Source organism: Talaromyces stipitatus, genomic scaffold, assembly GCF_000003125.1.
Source record: "Talaromyces stipitatus ATCC 10500 scf_1105507295527 genomic scaffold, whole genome shotgun sequence".
In the NCBI taxonomy this organism is placed as follows: domain Eukaryota; kingdom Fungi; phylum Ascomycota; class Eurotiomycetes; order Eurotiales; family Trichocomaceae; genus Talaromyces; species Talaromyces stipitatus.
The window spans coordinates 3,706,894-3,721,549 of record NW_002990114.1 but is presented as its reverse complement, the minus strand read 5'-3'; the positions used below and the strand labels follow the sequence as shown (position 1 = coordinate 3,721,549).

General features: G+C 45.9%; 5 protein-coding genes across 5 annotated transcripts, besides 1 other annotated feature; 2 read left to right on the top strand and 3 right to left on the bottom strand.

Moving 5' to 3' along the window:
• Nucleotides 1–41: 41 nt before the first annotated feature.
• On the top strand, nucleotides 42–1,202 carry TSTA_093970 (uncharacterized protein; the record flags this gene model as incomplete). Its single annotated transcript, XM_002479069.1, has 2 exons — nucleotides 42–702; nucleotides 760–1,202. The coding sequence occupies 2 exons, from the start codon at nucleotides 42–44 to the stop codon at nucleotides 1,200–1,202; spliced, it is 1,104 nt and encodes a 367-aa protein (XP_002479114.1).
• A 259-nt stretch (nucleotides 1,203–1,461) lies between these two features.
• On the bottom strand, nucleotides 1,462–3,047 carry TSTA_093960 (proline oxidase PrnD; the record flags this gene model as incomplete). The annotated part of the gene is made up of 2 exons (XM_002479068.1): nucleotides 1,462–2,302; nucleotides 2,359–3,047. 2 exons carry the CDS (start codon nucleotides 3,045–3,047, stop codon nucleotides 1,462–1,464), a joined length of 1,530 nt encoding a protein of 509 aa, XP_002479113.1.
• A 567-nt stretch (nucleotides 3,048–3,614) lies between these two features.
• On the bottom strand, nucleotides 3,615–5,965 carry TSTA_093950 (carboxylesterase, putative; the record flags this gene model as incomplete). Its single annotated transcript, XM_002479067.1, has 10 exons — nucleotides 3,615–3,940; nucleotides 3,991–4,177; nucleotides 4,242–4,481; nucleotides 4,535–4,834; nucleotides 4,883–4,950; nucleotides 5,004–5,163; nucleotides 5,231–5,328; nucleotides 5,384–5,493; nucleotides 5,556–5,690; nucleotides 5,760–5,965. 10 exons carry the CDS (start codon nucleotides 5,963–5,965, stop codon nucleotides 3,615–3,617), a joined length of 1,830 nt encoding a protein of 609 aa, XP_002479112.1.
• A 1,905-nt stretch (nucleotides 5,966–7,870) lies between these two features.
• On the top strand, nucleotides 7,871–12,272 carry TSTA_093940 (uncharacterized protein; the record flags this gene model as incomplete). The annotated part of the gene is made up of 7 exons (XM_002479066.1): nucleotides 7,871–9,488; nucleotides 9,511–9,561; nucleotides 9,635–9,650; nucleotides 9,775–9,878; nucleotides 10,085–10,091; nucleotides 10,153–10,255; nucleotides 10,329–12,272. 7 exons carry the CDS (start codon nucleotides 7,871–7,873, stop codon nucleotides 12,270–12,272), a joined length of 3,843 nt encoding a protein of 1,280 aa, XP_002479111.1.
• Nucleotides 7,916–9,406: a mobile genetic element.
• A 918-nt stretch (nucleotides 12,273–13,190) lies between the features above and the next one.
• TSTA_093930 (uncharacterized protein) lies at nucleotides 13,191–13,848 on the bottom strand (the record flags this gene model as incomplete). The annotated part of the gene is made up of 2 exons (XM_002479065.1): nucleotides 13,191–13,546; nucleotides 13,665–13,848. 2 exons carry the CDS (start codon nucleotides 13,846–13,848, stop codon nucleotides 13,191–13,193), a joined length of 540 nt encoding a protein of 179 aa, XP_002479110.1.
• Between the last annotated feature and the right edge of the window lie 808 nt (nucleotides 13,849–14,656).

Here is a 14,656-nt window from a genome sequence, read left to right as displayed (position 1 = left end):
TTTTTATATTTTTGAGTCTCCCACTGACTAAGTATTACATGATGTGGAAGCAAATATTGACCCTGACGGCAGCGGCCGCCATGTACCCCATGTCAGTTCAATCAACTTCACTAGCCAAATTCGCCTTGGACAAAGTCCTCGACGAAGCATCGCCCATATTTGGCAAATATATCAAAAACACCAGTCGCACCGCTGAATGGATGAAGTACTACGCGGACGACACTCTGCTCGTACACATGAACATTCCGGGCACTCACGACAGCGCAACATGGAACTATACGCAAGCCACACAAAATTTTCTGTTAGGCATCACAGACTTAAACCAAGTCACTGTTCCTACGCCGCTTGCTTTCCGATGCCAACAACTGTCGCTTATCGACATGCTGAACATGGGTATACGAGCATTTGACATGCGATATGCCTTTGATCCTACAAACACCACACTCATATTCTACCATTCACAGGCTCTACTATCAGAGAAAGCCACAGTCAACGATATTCTTTTCGGATTCTACAAATGGCTCGACGATCATCCTTCCGAGACTTTGTTTCTGTCTTTCCAGTACGAAGGGTCTACTGCTCTACACGCCTCCAACAATGCCGCGGTGCAATTACAGCTCTACGAAGCCCTAACTATGCCTGCTGCCAGGGCATACTTCGTGCAAACCAAAGACGAGCTTGGAACCCTGGGACAGGCGCGAGGTAAAATCACGCTGATGCGCCGATTTGACCTGGACCAGTTACCGGCTTCTTATACAGACAATCTACCGGGATTACACTTCTCGCCTACTCTCTGGACAGATAATAGCCCTGATATTAGATTAGTCTACAACACCGCAAAGAACCTAACCGCTTATATCGAGGATTATTACGAGCCCCAGACACCATTCCGCTCAACCGCCGCAGAAAATATCCAATGGAAGTACAACGCGACCATTGCCAATCTCCAAAGGGCGACCAGCAACGACTATGCTGACAGTCTATTCTGGACATGGGCCTCGAGTGAAAACACGGATAATGTGCCTTATATATGGCCCGTAATCCAGGCTTTGGGTAATGGGACAGAGTATACGCCTAAAGGTGGAGTTAATGATTTGCTTGTGCCATTTTTAAAGCAGCAGAAGGGTAAAAGATTGGGGATTGTTATGTTTGACTTTTTTGATCAGCCTGATGAGTTGTTGGAAACGTTTTTGAGTTTGTAGGTATGACCCCAACGCTGATGGATGTGCTCTACCCGTGGACGTACATCATTTATAATATGAACTTCCAAGGTTGTAATTCCTTCCTAGCATGTTACTGGTAGCAAGGCTAGGTTCATGCAACCATTACACAAATTCATATATGGCATACACTTATTTCAAATGCATTGACATTTCTAGCAATCAACTATGCAACGCTATGCCTCGCTAATCAACCAACGCCTGAACCAAAACAAAATTATAGCCATCAATAACACGCTCATTAAGCTTGCCGCGTGATTCTCCTCCACAATTCCGCATACATAGCCGACCTCGAATCCTTCGTCCGAGTCACTGCTTCCGTATTCTCAAGTGCCCTTCTGTACAAGAATCCCATACATTCCTGCACCGAACCCCAGGTAAGCAGCTTATAAACATTCGGCTGCTCTATAAAAGAGGTTTTCTCTGTACTAGTAGAGAAACCACTGATCAACTCACAGCTGATCTCATCTGCCATACCCTGAAGTTGGGCATACGCAAGTTCAACTCTAGGGTCGTTGTTCTCTGCTTGTCGAAGACGAATCTGATGTGCTTTCAGCACAGAGTCGCGGTTGTGAGTGGCAATGATCATGTTGACGGATGGCACCTGGTCTCTGGACTGGCTTTCCGGTGCAGGACGGAGCATGAAATTGTAGCGACGAGTCAGAAGCGCTTCAACAACACCATCGTAGCAAGCGTCAGTTTCTTCTTTAGTATCCCAAATAATATTCCTGGACTCGATTTTCATGTATGCGCCGCGAACAAGTTTCACGCCAAGAGTATATCCGTCCTTCTCAGCCATGGCGAGATGCTTTGCGATGGTGGCCGGCGTGGATTTCAAATATGCTTGGTAGGTGCAGTACATGGTTGCATAGCCGGGTGATTGAGAGTTACAGTATTTCTGATACTTCATGACCCAGTCTTCAATGCCAGGCTGCACGGCTTGCTCCTCTGCATCGACCAATAGACGTGCAGACTTGGCGAGAGCAGCGTCACAGGCTTTTGTAATAGCAGCACCCATATATTCCGAAGGTGGTAGACGGTTCTTCAACAGGTGTACAGCTTGAGTTCCCATTCCAGTAAGCCTAAACAGACAAGTCAGTTACCGAGTCGAGGAAGCCGTGAGATATAGAAAGTATACTTCAAAGCAACAAAGTCACCCGCAGTTGCCATATCGACACCCTGTAATGTGCCCTTCAACCATGCATCCACTTCCTGTCGTGCCAAGGTCTCATCATGTGGACTAGTCTCGCTATCCGCCACTAAAACCTCACGAGCATAACCCAATAGCACACCGCGACAACCTAGAGCTTTCGTCTCCACGATGGACCGTTGTACCTCGTCCTTGTTCTCTCCGGCATTGAACTGTTTGTAAATGGTAGTCTTGACCAACCAGTTCAGTATAGGGTTGCGGTCGACATCGGTAAGAGCGATTTTGGGGCTTGCGAGAGCTGAGAGAGCCCATATGCAAGGTTTTAGTAGTAATGGTGATGATGAGATGGAGAGAATCAATGCTGATCTTATAATGGCAGAGAGGGGGAGTTTTGCGAGCGGCGACTTGGTCGGCGGTCTAGGTGTAGGTACTATTGTTGATGTAGCTGTCGATGAAGGCGGCGGGGGTGGATGTGTCGTTGATGAAGGGAAGGTGGACTGTAGAATGGAAGCTGTGGTGGTAGGCTCAGGCGTAGAGCCCAATCCTATAGCGGATGCCTTTGCATTCTGTGTTGTGCTAACATGTCTCGAATGATGGACCAGGGACGAGATAACGACGCGTGGCGAAGGAGGCGGTATAGCTGTACTGAATGCGCACAGAGCGCGAGTCCGGCTCATCGTGAGCAGTAATAAGGAGTGTTATTACGAGTTCAGTATGGATAGAACAAGGAGAAGAAAGAGAAGGAAGTTGTAGACTAACTATATACATAAGAGGAAATGGTGACACAACCCGCCTGCAAACCGGTGCGGTCATCATCAAAGTCCCAAAAGGGAAGGTGGGTTGCCGGGCCTTATCGTCATCGCCACAGCCGGCTTATCGATAAGAACACTCTAATTGAACGCTGACTGTTTAGCCTATAGATATCATCTACTTGCACTGTTACTAGCATCCAATCGAGACTTTTCTTATCACTAGCAACACATTGACAATAATTAAGGGCACTGCAATTTTCCTCCCAAGGCGCGATTCAGGATTGATGCTATTCAAATATGAACCGGCTAGAAGCGGCGATAAGCGACCGGATCAATGCATGCATCGGCCCGGCTGGACCGCGTGTCTGATTGGCTACCGGCAAGGGGATACCGGTCGATCGATCTATGCCAGAGACCCACAACATTCTATCATATTCTAGTTGTAGCATGCTGACCTGTAACTAATGTATGACTATGAACTAGTTACAATTCCTACTTCTCAGGTACGGCGGCTCCAATCGACTTCCAAAAATCACATCGCACTCCTCGTTCCCCTTCCCAGGCATAGCCATCTACTATAGTGAAGTCAGGGACCAATCCTGGATTCACGTACGTGTTGATAACCGTCCCATACGGATCATTTGAATCTGTGACAATGGTGGAAATCCCTCCTGTCTGGTTTAGGTTCATCTGTAGTCGGTTGTTTATGCTCCACGACGGCCATGACGCTAGGAGTTTAGCTGTATCAGTCGGAACGTCAGCTGTATAAGAGCTGGTGTTACTGGGAGTTCCATGTGTGACGAAACTGTCGAGAAAGGCTATTCATTCGTCAGCCATATACTTCTTCTGCAAGCTACAACAGACTTACAGAGAAAAGAGTCCTGAAACGCCTGAGACATAGTGGGAGGTGCATTGCCAAAGTATCCCGGCAAGTCCTCTCCGTGGCATGAGTTTATCAGGGAGAATTGGTACTTGTAGCTTTGTCCACCTTTTTTACCGTACGCATCCGCGAGCCAGTAAGCTGGGCAGACGAATGTTATTTCAGAGTAGAGGTTCTGTAAAAGAATGTCAGTGAACAATATCCCTGCAGTATGAGATTAACAACAATCAAAGACTTACTATAGCTCTCTGCTCTTGCCCAACAGCAAATGGGCTCACAAACACAGCAGTCGCATCCTTACTCAACCCATCCGTAGCAAATCTAACATTGGGAAGACTGCTCGGCAAAGGGTAGTGAGATAATACTTGCTGCGTCTGATGATCAGTGAGTTCTGGGATCAAGTATTTCACAAATTCAACAAATGCATCCTCAGTGGTGATGTTCTGAGGAGTAAAAGACACCCCCTCATTGGCATTATTCTATCAGCTGGTCAGCAGTCAATACATACTGACAAACAGCCCAGTTAACATACTCCAATCAATCCTCTCTTGCCATTCACTACGCCAGTGGCAAGCTGTACACTCGGTCGCTGTTGAACAAATTCTCCATCCGTCACAGGTGTAAATGCCCATTGTCCGTATTTGGCTTGTGCAGTAGCTGTCCAAGAAGCGTTTTGAAGTGCCTTGGTGTCTGCCGCCACGAGACAGTCAAATACTCTCTTAGTGGCGGAGTTAGCGCAACCTACCTCGGCAGCAAATCTCTCGTAGAATGTAGTCGGAACCTCATCATAATAATTATATTGTTGAGGAAGATAAGGACTAGACGGGAAAACCTACTCTCTATCAGCTATTGTTTAGTATCTGTTAAGAACCAAACATACGCCGCTGAAAAGTTCGTCGCCTAGGTTTCCTCCGTAAGCCATCGCTTGCAACATTACCGAGCCACCTCCTATCATCATGTCAATTTTGCTGAAATCAAATTGGCCTTCAGATAATAATTACCAGCTGATTCGCCCCCAATCGTAACACGATCTGGATCTCCACCAAACAACGAGATATATCTCTGTACCCACTGCAGTGCTAGAAACTGATCATGGAGACCGGCATTCGCTGTTCCATGTTTCTGAACATCACTACTCGCTAAGAATCCAAATGCCCCAAGCTAGAGCAAATTAAACATCAGTCAGCATCACCGGTATATTGATGTCCCAAAAGCGTTCCTCACATACGCGGTACTGTATAGCCACAGTGACGAATTTGGTCACAGAAGTCTCAACCATCCATGTCATGTCGGTATCGGCAGATCCAGCGCCGTAGCCACCACCGTCTAAGTAGTACGCGATTAGCTGGGTTACTAAAGGCTTGCAGACTATGGAACTCACGGATCCAAACAAAAACAGGTAGGTCAGTGGCATTTTCTGGGGCCCACACGTTCAAAACCAGACAGTCTTCACTCTGGGACGCGCTTGCTGACCATGGAGACGGAGGAGTACTATACCATAATGAGATTAGACATCTTCACCGTCTCACTTGAGAAAATAAATGTAGACGCACTTGATATGATCAAATACCTGTGGACATATCGGTCCGTACGTACTTGCGTCCATGAATGTGCCATTAAACTTGGTGTTAGGAGGCTTCGAAACCTGCCATCGCCTCTTCCCGATGGGTGCCTGCGCATAACGTATTCTTCAAGCAATTGAGAAAATGCCCTAATCAACAAACAGAACACTTCGTTAATGTGTAGAGCATACATACCCATACCACTGATTCAAACCGGAAGATGCATTATGCACTCCATTATATCCAGCATAGCCCAGATCGACCTTCAAGGGGTCTGACGGGTCCGGTAAACAACCTGTTGGAAACGGATTTTTGTGCGGAGAGTGGGCGAGCACAACATTTAGGCTCAAGAATGATAGGCAAATAGCCCATAATAATGGTAAAGTTGCTCGAAACTGCATTCTTAAGCTACTCCCTCGTAATAAAATCAAAGTAGTAAATTGATGCTTAGTGTATGTACACGCAACGTGAGAGAGAATGTGAATCGAGAAGCAACGGATGCTGTCGCGACTTCCCTGAGTGATCAAGGGTATAAGTAATAAAAGTCTCAACATGCCTCAGCATTCAGATCCATGGATTCCCCCACCCATTAAAAAACCCACAATAGTTCTTCATACATACCTAGCCACAAAATGTACACGGATTCGGAAGATCATTTTGTCTCGTCGATACCTACGTATACAGAGAGCTTATTATCTTTCCTAGAGACCTTTTGGAATAGCTTAACGCATATACCAGCCAATCCGGTTCTAGTAGATCACTCCAGGAGAGGGGATTACCACAGGTAATAATAATCCCGGATATTTTGCCAGGATTCGATATCTAAAAGGTAATATCACCATTTGCGGGAGCGACGCTGATTCGCGCGTCTCGGGACTCCAAATGATGAGGCCGATCGAAATACTACCTTCTCACCAAGTCGTAGGCAGTATTCTCTTCCATCCCGGCGAGCTGTGGAGAGTTATTCGCCTTAGGCATTTTGTGACCGACATATTTGATAGAATTAGGCCATGGAGTTTCTTTCCTGGCTGTTCGAGGATTAGACACCACGCAAGTGCCAAGACACGAAGTCATGTATCGTGCATTCTGATTGGGCAATAGAATTCCCGTTAGAAGGCAAATCAGCCAATCAGAATGAACCTTCGACTCCTGGGAATAACCTCGAACTGCCAGGCTGCCTCCAGCGTCCTGGGTGCAGACGCAGATGAAAACGCTACAGATTCTCTGGTGAGGGCTTCGCCCGAACCATATGAGGTCAGCTCATAACAGATTCTTAGTTTCACGATTCACCCGCAAATAAGTTTAGTCAGGAATGAAAATATTTATAAATCAAAGTGATCAAACTACCGTCGCGTCGACAGACCGACTTGACATGACAAATCCCTAGTGTGTTATGTCTGCACTTTCACGATTCCTTCCTCGGTTTAGCGCAGAAGTAGTTTTCATCAATTATCGTACCCGATCCTCGATGCCCGCCCTTCCGAAAATTGCTCCAAGCTGTACTACAGAGTATAGTAATTCCACCACTCGGGAGAATCCATTTCATTTCAGAGGTGTTGATAATCCTTAGAAACGCCCTCATTGTGACGGGTGTGACCGAGGCGCATTTGCGGGTATTTTTCACCGGGCATTTAGGGTTACACATTGCAATATTCCTATTCGGGATACCGACTACACCTCGCTATTTCTTAGTTGACGGTAGTACCCAGTGCATCAAGTGCCTGGATAGATTCTTCCTTACACTTTTTTATCTCATACTGCTGGCTAATCGATGATATTTCCTGCTAGATTGAGCGTTCACATGCATCTAACCCTAAAACTGTGCATAAAGAGATCAACTTCCCCGCATAAATATGGATGTTATCACTTAGCCTAATTTTAATTTGGTTTCTTTGCCCATTCAATCTTACTTGGTTTATTTTGGCCAGTTATAGCAACTACTTCTTCACCCGACGGGGTCCCCCAGTTTTACATCTCCCCGCTTGTCGATATCAATCTCCAGCGCGTGATCAGCATAAGAAAGAGGGATACCAACAAGACCCTTGAATAGCAGGTTGTATACAGTCACCCTATTTGTTTACACCAGAAAAGTACGAGGGGATCGCAGATATTTCAGTGCACATTACAATGACTTGAACTAGACAGAAAGGCGTTCAGATATATCCCAGTCGGAACTCGAACCCCTATTCGGGGCTAGGGCTGTGACACAATAACGTAATTCACCACCGAAGCGGCACCACTACCGAGCCGGCATTTTTTCCCGAGCGCGTACACGATATTGATTTTATATTATTCAACACGTCAATATGCCACCAATTCGCAATAAAAACCGGAAAAATTTAGATGAGCAAGAGGGACGAATCTTATTAGCAATTTCCGATTTACAGAATGGCCGAATTCAACGTGTAGCTCAAGCTGCAAGGATTTACGAGATCCCCCGGACAACTTTACAAGATAGACTCAATGGTATTCAACAAAGATCTCTCGTACGCGCCAACAGCCATAAATTGACTCAATATGAAGAGGAATCGCTTGTCAAATGGGTGCTTGATTTAGATCGACGTGGATTACCCCCCCGGCATTCTCTTGTACGAGAAATGGCTAATTATATACTTTCACAACATGGCAAACCACAAGTTGGAAAAAATTGGATAACTAAACTGATTAAACGCCGTCCAGAGATCGATTCCAAATTCGCAAGGAAATACAACTACGAACGTGCTAAATGCGAAGATCCAAAGATAATACAAGAACATTTTGATCGCGTACAAGCTGCTATATCTGAGTACGGCATCTTACCGGAAGATATATTCAACTTTGATGAGACTGGCTTTGCTATGGGACTCTGTGCAACTGCAAAGGTTATTACTGGAAGCGATCGATATGCTCAGCCGAAGCTTTTACAGCCTGGAAATCGAGAATGGGTGACTGCAATTGAGGCAACAAATTCAACTGGATGGGCTGTGCCTTCGTACGTGGTTTTCAAAGCAAAGAAAAACGTACGAGAAGGCTGGTTTGATGATCTTCCAGATGATTGGCGAATCAATATTAGCGATAATGGCTGGACTACAGATCAGATAGGATTAGAATGGCTTAAAACCCATTTTATTCCCTATATTAATGGTCGTACGGTTGGAAAATATCGAATGTTGATTCTTGATGGCCATGGAAGCCATTTGACACCAGAATTTGACCATATATGTACTGAGAATAATATTATTCCAGTCTGTATGCCACCTCATTCTTCGCATCTCTTACAGCCTCTTGATGTTGGCTGTTTTGCTGTTTTAAAGCGACATTATGGGCAGCTTGTTGAGCAACGAATGAGGCTTGGTTTCAATCATATTGATAAAATGGACTTCTTAACAGCATTTCCACAGGCTCGTACAGTGGCATATAAAGCTCAAACTATTCGGAATAGCTTCGCAGCCACTGGATTAGTGCCTTTCAATCCAGATCGAGTTATACAACAGCTTAATATTCGATTGAAGACACCAACCCCCCCTCCAAGTCGATCAAGCAATACAGCATCATCCTGCTTACAAACACCTCAAAATATACGCCAATTTATACGCCAGTCGACTACAATCAATAAACGTATAAATGAGCGTACAGAAAGCAACCAAAATCAAGAAATCAATCAGGCAGTTGTACGGTTGTCAAAAGCCTACGAAATGATAGCGAATGATGTTTTACTCGTACGGAAAGAGAACTACGATTTACGAGCTGCACATGAGAAAGAGAAGCAAAAGCGCCAAAAATCTAAAAAGCAAATATCTATTGAGCAAGGGGTTACTAAAGAAGAAGTGCAAGCGCTCGTACAAGGTCAGGTTGAGGCATCCCATGCTGTTACTACTACTACTCCGGCTGAGCCGGAGCTCCCAGCTTCTCAAGCAGTCGTACGCCGCCAATATCGCTGCAGTGGTTGTAACGTTATGGGGCATAGAATTAACCAATGCCCTAGTCGTATTAGTAGTTAGATTTTTGTATATAATTTGTATGTGGCTTTGAAAATTGGGATTTGAAATCAATATCGCGTACGCGCTCGGGAAAAAATGCCGGCTCGGTAGTGGTGCCGCTTCGGTGGTGAATTACGTTAGGGATTTCTCATAGTCCGCTTACTCAGCCAGGACCCAACTGGAACCAGGACAGGATTGACCCAGTTTATTTTGTCAAAAATTTCTCGAATTGTCTAAAAATCTCTGTTCAGGAGCTATGGAGTCGACGTTTTTATTCAGGCATACGCCCCACCGGCTGTAATCGCCGAATCCAATCACAAGATCTTGATCACATCTCTCCTGCGAATCGTCTACCGTATGTGACAATCATGGCCACTACGATTTAAGTATCTCCTCAATATGAGAAGCTCTACCCTCGGCTATGCAACGATTACTCACCCAGATAAGTATTTTACAGCCCGGATGATGTGTTCGGTATTGTGGCCGATACCCTTAACATTGATTGATAATATCTCGGAGTTCTGTCCACAGTCCGGAACGCAGCTTCTATGCCCTAACTAGGAACTAGGTAGGTGGATAGTTACCCAGATAAGGTCCACTTAGTTGTAATAGCTGCATAGATATATCAGTCAGCTTCGCCTTTTTTTTTTTCAGTTTTTCTTGCCTCGTTTACCTTGTTTCGGGCACTCTATATCCGCTGCGTACTTCCGCATAAATTTGGGATCTACCCAGGTTTGGTGTGAACTTTCTGTTCCGATGCTTGCGGAATTGCCTGGATAAGGCTGGCATTGTTGGAATAAGGTAGCAAGCGACATTATTTGTCTGGGTTCAGGCAGGTACCTTTGTTCGGCTGTCAATATACCACGCCACGATGCAATCGCTATTGCAATATCGCCGTTTCGGGAAGGCTCTCGAGGCACAACTGGGTCGCAGCAGAGATAAGATTTCACACTTACACCCGCAGCGACTGGACGTGATTGAAACTGGAGAAAGGTTCGACACGGAAGAGAAGGACCTGGAAAGAGGTCGAGGAGGCAGTGAAGAAGCCGTCTCCCACGTTTACAACGCCGAGTCTCGAGCCAACCAACGGGAAGAAACTGAGACCCCTGGCTCGATATATTCCTCTCCCCCGAGATCAGAGCACGAGAGCACAGATGCTGCCGATCGTATCACCAAAGATAACATTGAGCGTGCAGCTTTGCCAGATGATATGGACCTAAATGACCTTCGCGTCGTGCCTACGCACACTACAGTCGGAACAACACTTGGACGCGCAATAACCGGTATCGAAATCCGTCCACGGACGACGATAGAAGGTGGTCCAGAGTTTGGCAAGGTGTTTGTCGTTTCTTGGGAGTCGGATACAGACCCTATAAACCCATACAACTGGGGAGTTACCAAACGGATTGTATGTACCTTCATTATATCCTTGATTGGAGGTATTGTTGGATTCGCCTCTGCAATCGACTCGGCAATTATCCCGCAGGCCGCTGCTGAATTCGGTGTCAGTGAGATTATAGAAGCGCTCGCAACAGGTCTTTTCATGATTGGGTTCGGGTTCGGAGCCCTCGTGGCCGGTCCATTCTCAGAAACCTTGGGGCGGAATCCTGTATACATTGTCACAATGGCTTTGTACATGGGCTTTTTGGTTGGTGCAGGAGCATCCCCCAATATTGGTTCTCAACTTACCTGTCGATTCTTTGCCGGTTTATTTGGTGCCACGCCTCTGGTTTGTGCTGGTGGTTCCCTATCGGATATCTGGACGCCAGAGGAACGAGTCTTTGCGTTTCCACTCTTTGCTTGTTCTGCATTCCTGGGACCATTGCTGGCTCCCCTTGTTGGAGATTGGATTGGCCAAAGCTCGAGTGTCAGTTGGCGATGGGCCGAGTGGGTGACTTTGATTGCTTCTGGTGTTGTTCTCATTATTGTTGTCCTCGTTCAGCCTGAGACCTATGCTCCTATACTTCTTGGATGGAAAGCAAAGCAGCTTCGTCAAATAACTGGCGACAAACGCTACCGCGGAGCCATTGAGATTCGCAAAACGCCGCTAATTGTCCGTCTTGGAAGAGCCATGTACCGCCCTTTCTTGATGTTTATCCAAGAACCAATTCTCGTTCTCTTTGGATTATACTTGACAATGGTATACATTGTGCTTTTCACTTTCCTGACCGGATACACTTACATCTTCACCGAGATATATGGGCTCTCGCAGGGGTTGACGGGAGTTTGTTTCGTTGGCCAGATAGTTGGTATTCTTTCTTGCGCCCTTTTTATTCCATTAAACATGCATCTCCGTAAAAGAGACATTGCACGTGCGAGAGCTCTCGGCCCAGATATCAAGGTAGCCCCTGAATCGCGTCTATATTGGGCGATGATTGGTGGTCCAGCAGTACCAGTCAGTCTGTTCTGGATGGGCTGGACTGCTCGTCCGGATATTTCCATCTGGTCTCCTCTGCTGGCATCGGTGTTTTTCGGTTTTGGCATTCTGTGTGTTTTCATGACCACGTACCAGTATCTAATGGATACGTACGAGATCTATGCGGCTAGTGCGTTGGCAAGTGTCACCCTCATTCGATACACTACTTCCGGCGCATTTGTCGCGATTTCGATTCCATTCTATGAGAACATGGGTGTCGCTCATACGTTGACTATTCTCGGCAGTTTGAGCGGAGTCTTGGTCATTATTCCATATGCATTCTATCGATATGGGCCAGCTATCAGAAGGAGGAGTAAATTCGTGCCGGAGTGATATGATCTGGATAACAACTTTTGGCGATAGCTAACCCGTCACGTATTACAATAAGGGCGAACGTATAGAAAAAATAGTAAGATAGAAATGGACTTGGTGTTGACAGATCAAGAACCCGAGGATGGCACGTAGCTAGCAAGCCCGCAGTACAACAACCCCTGGTAGGTCTTGATAGTCTCCAGTAATAAACACGCGGTCACCTAACTATAGCAGCATCAGTCGAGAAGAGTTGGAGCCTTGAACTTGGAAAGCGTCGAAACCGACCGCAATAGCTGTTCAATGATTGTCGAGACACATATCAGGTCTTTCTTGCATAGACAACTCCTCAGAATTAACTTCTCCGAGAGATGTTTCAAACACAATGACTCCTTTGAGTCTCTACCCAACCGTAGACTACGTGCTGCGGTCCGATCCGAGGATGATCGCTCGAATTCGCTCGTCTTGATATATGGAAGAATCGGAATCGGACTCTTCTTCACTATCTCTGAGACGATTCCTGGCCTCTTCAAGGAACGATAGACTCACGGAATCTGTCCGCTAATTCTCTCATCTCTTCAATGGGACTTCTGCCATCGTATGGTAGGTCCTGCGAGGGAATATATACGACATGATCTAATTGGGCGTAAGATGCTGATAAATCTCGCGCTGGAAGGACCGTGTACCACATTTGCCTTCTGAGAGATGCATATAAACATGCTAGCATAGCTTTCCAGAGCGGTATAATCAACTCTACCAGACTATCCTTGCTATTTCCAATAAGTGTCACGTCGAATACTGTCGCAAAATCGAAATCGAATTCAGCCTTAGGGAATTTCAGTATTGCCGGAACATGGACCACCCTTTTTATGGTCGATATGACGAAAAAATGCTGTGAGCATCCGCACGTTCCTTTCATGATCCTTTCTCTCCTTGCATACTTTACGGATTCTTGGTAGCTGAAATCCCATTTCCTTCACCAGTCGCCTGTGACGAACTGAGATCTAGTTTTTCTGGACTTCCCTCAACTTGTAATGTGCGTCCTTTGGTGGCATAGCCCCAGATACAAATTCCGACAACCACTGGAATTTCTTCTGCTAAAATGTGTATTCTGGCATTCTTTTCATATGGGTGACAATCGTACATTCTAAAGGAGACCCGATTTCGTTGAGTACGCTGCACTATACCGCTCAACCCGTAGAGAACTTTACTTTCGAGAGTGTTCCTCCAGTCTGGATTAGAGAGTTCGTTGATGAAAAGGATATAGTCTTCACGATGATAGTAGTGATCCACTAGACCTATGAAGAGCAACTATATTCTGTGGACAGGGAGTAGTGCCTCCGTAGCCGAGATTTTGAGCTTGCCATCTGGTGGTGGGTAGATATTGTAAGCTCTGAAAACATTTGAAAGGTTTACCCATTCCGTCAAGGAATGATTCGTCGCGGGTGAAGAGGTCGCAGTCTCTCTTGACCATAAGTTGTGCCGAACCCGTTGCTTTCCCAAATACAGAACGTGGTGGCCTTCTCAGATTTGGTACTTTGACAGAACGGAAGAAACGTTTCCCTGGTAGAAACATATGATCACTTAGAGACGTATTCATGATTTCTATCATTAACGAGGCTGAGCGCTTCGTAGCAGTCCGTTTGAGATTCTTGAGATTCACGATACAAGATATAAGCTGGGATGATACCTGCTAATGTGATGAGCGGTAGCAAGGCGGCAGTCCATGTTCCAACGACCCCCAGAAAGTGGAGTGCATTTGCCATGGCAATTGACAGTACGGAGGGTTCCTAGCCTGAAGATCTGATGAGTTTCGTAGGTAAAGACCAGGCACATTTCACTGGATGTCTGAAATTGCCTTTTTTATATCTCCAACTTCTGCCTAAATACTGTTTGAACCTGTGTACGTATCCAATAAGCCTCACAAGGTTGTCTGAAGCTTCAAGCTAGTGGCGCATCAAAAGTGCTGAGCCTTGACGCTATTAACCCTTTGCTGCTGGGAGCAATCCAGATTTACTTCGGAATTCCTGAAACAGGACCTTATTGGTTAGTTATCAACGATTTCCATTGGCATTCTTATCACCAGGCCCAGTGATGAAGCAGATTTTGCTGGGGAATAGTTACCCAAAGTAGAGCAAAGCCTTCCCAACTGGCTCTGATGTAAAGCCTCAGTGCCCATCGCCTTTACACTTCACGGTTCTGTTGCAGAGACACTTTTGCTTGGTTAAGTGCACCGCCATAGATTTGGTACCTATTTGAACTCCGACAGTGACTCTCGAGAAATGTGGTAGAAGAAGCAGAAAAATTTAATGATATGAAAAGTTTTAAGAGTTCAGGATTGATAGGTGCAAGACGGACCCCCACCCCGCTTGCCCAGCAGCCACCCTAGCTCTTCCCTTTGCACACTT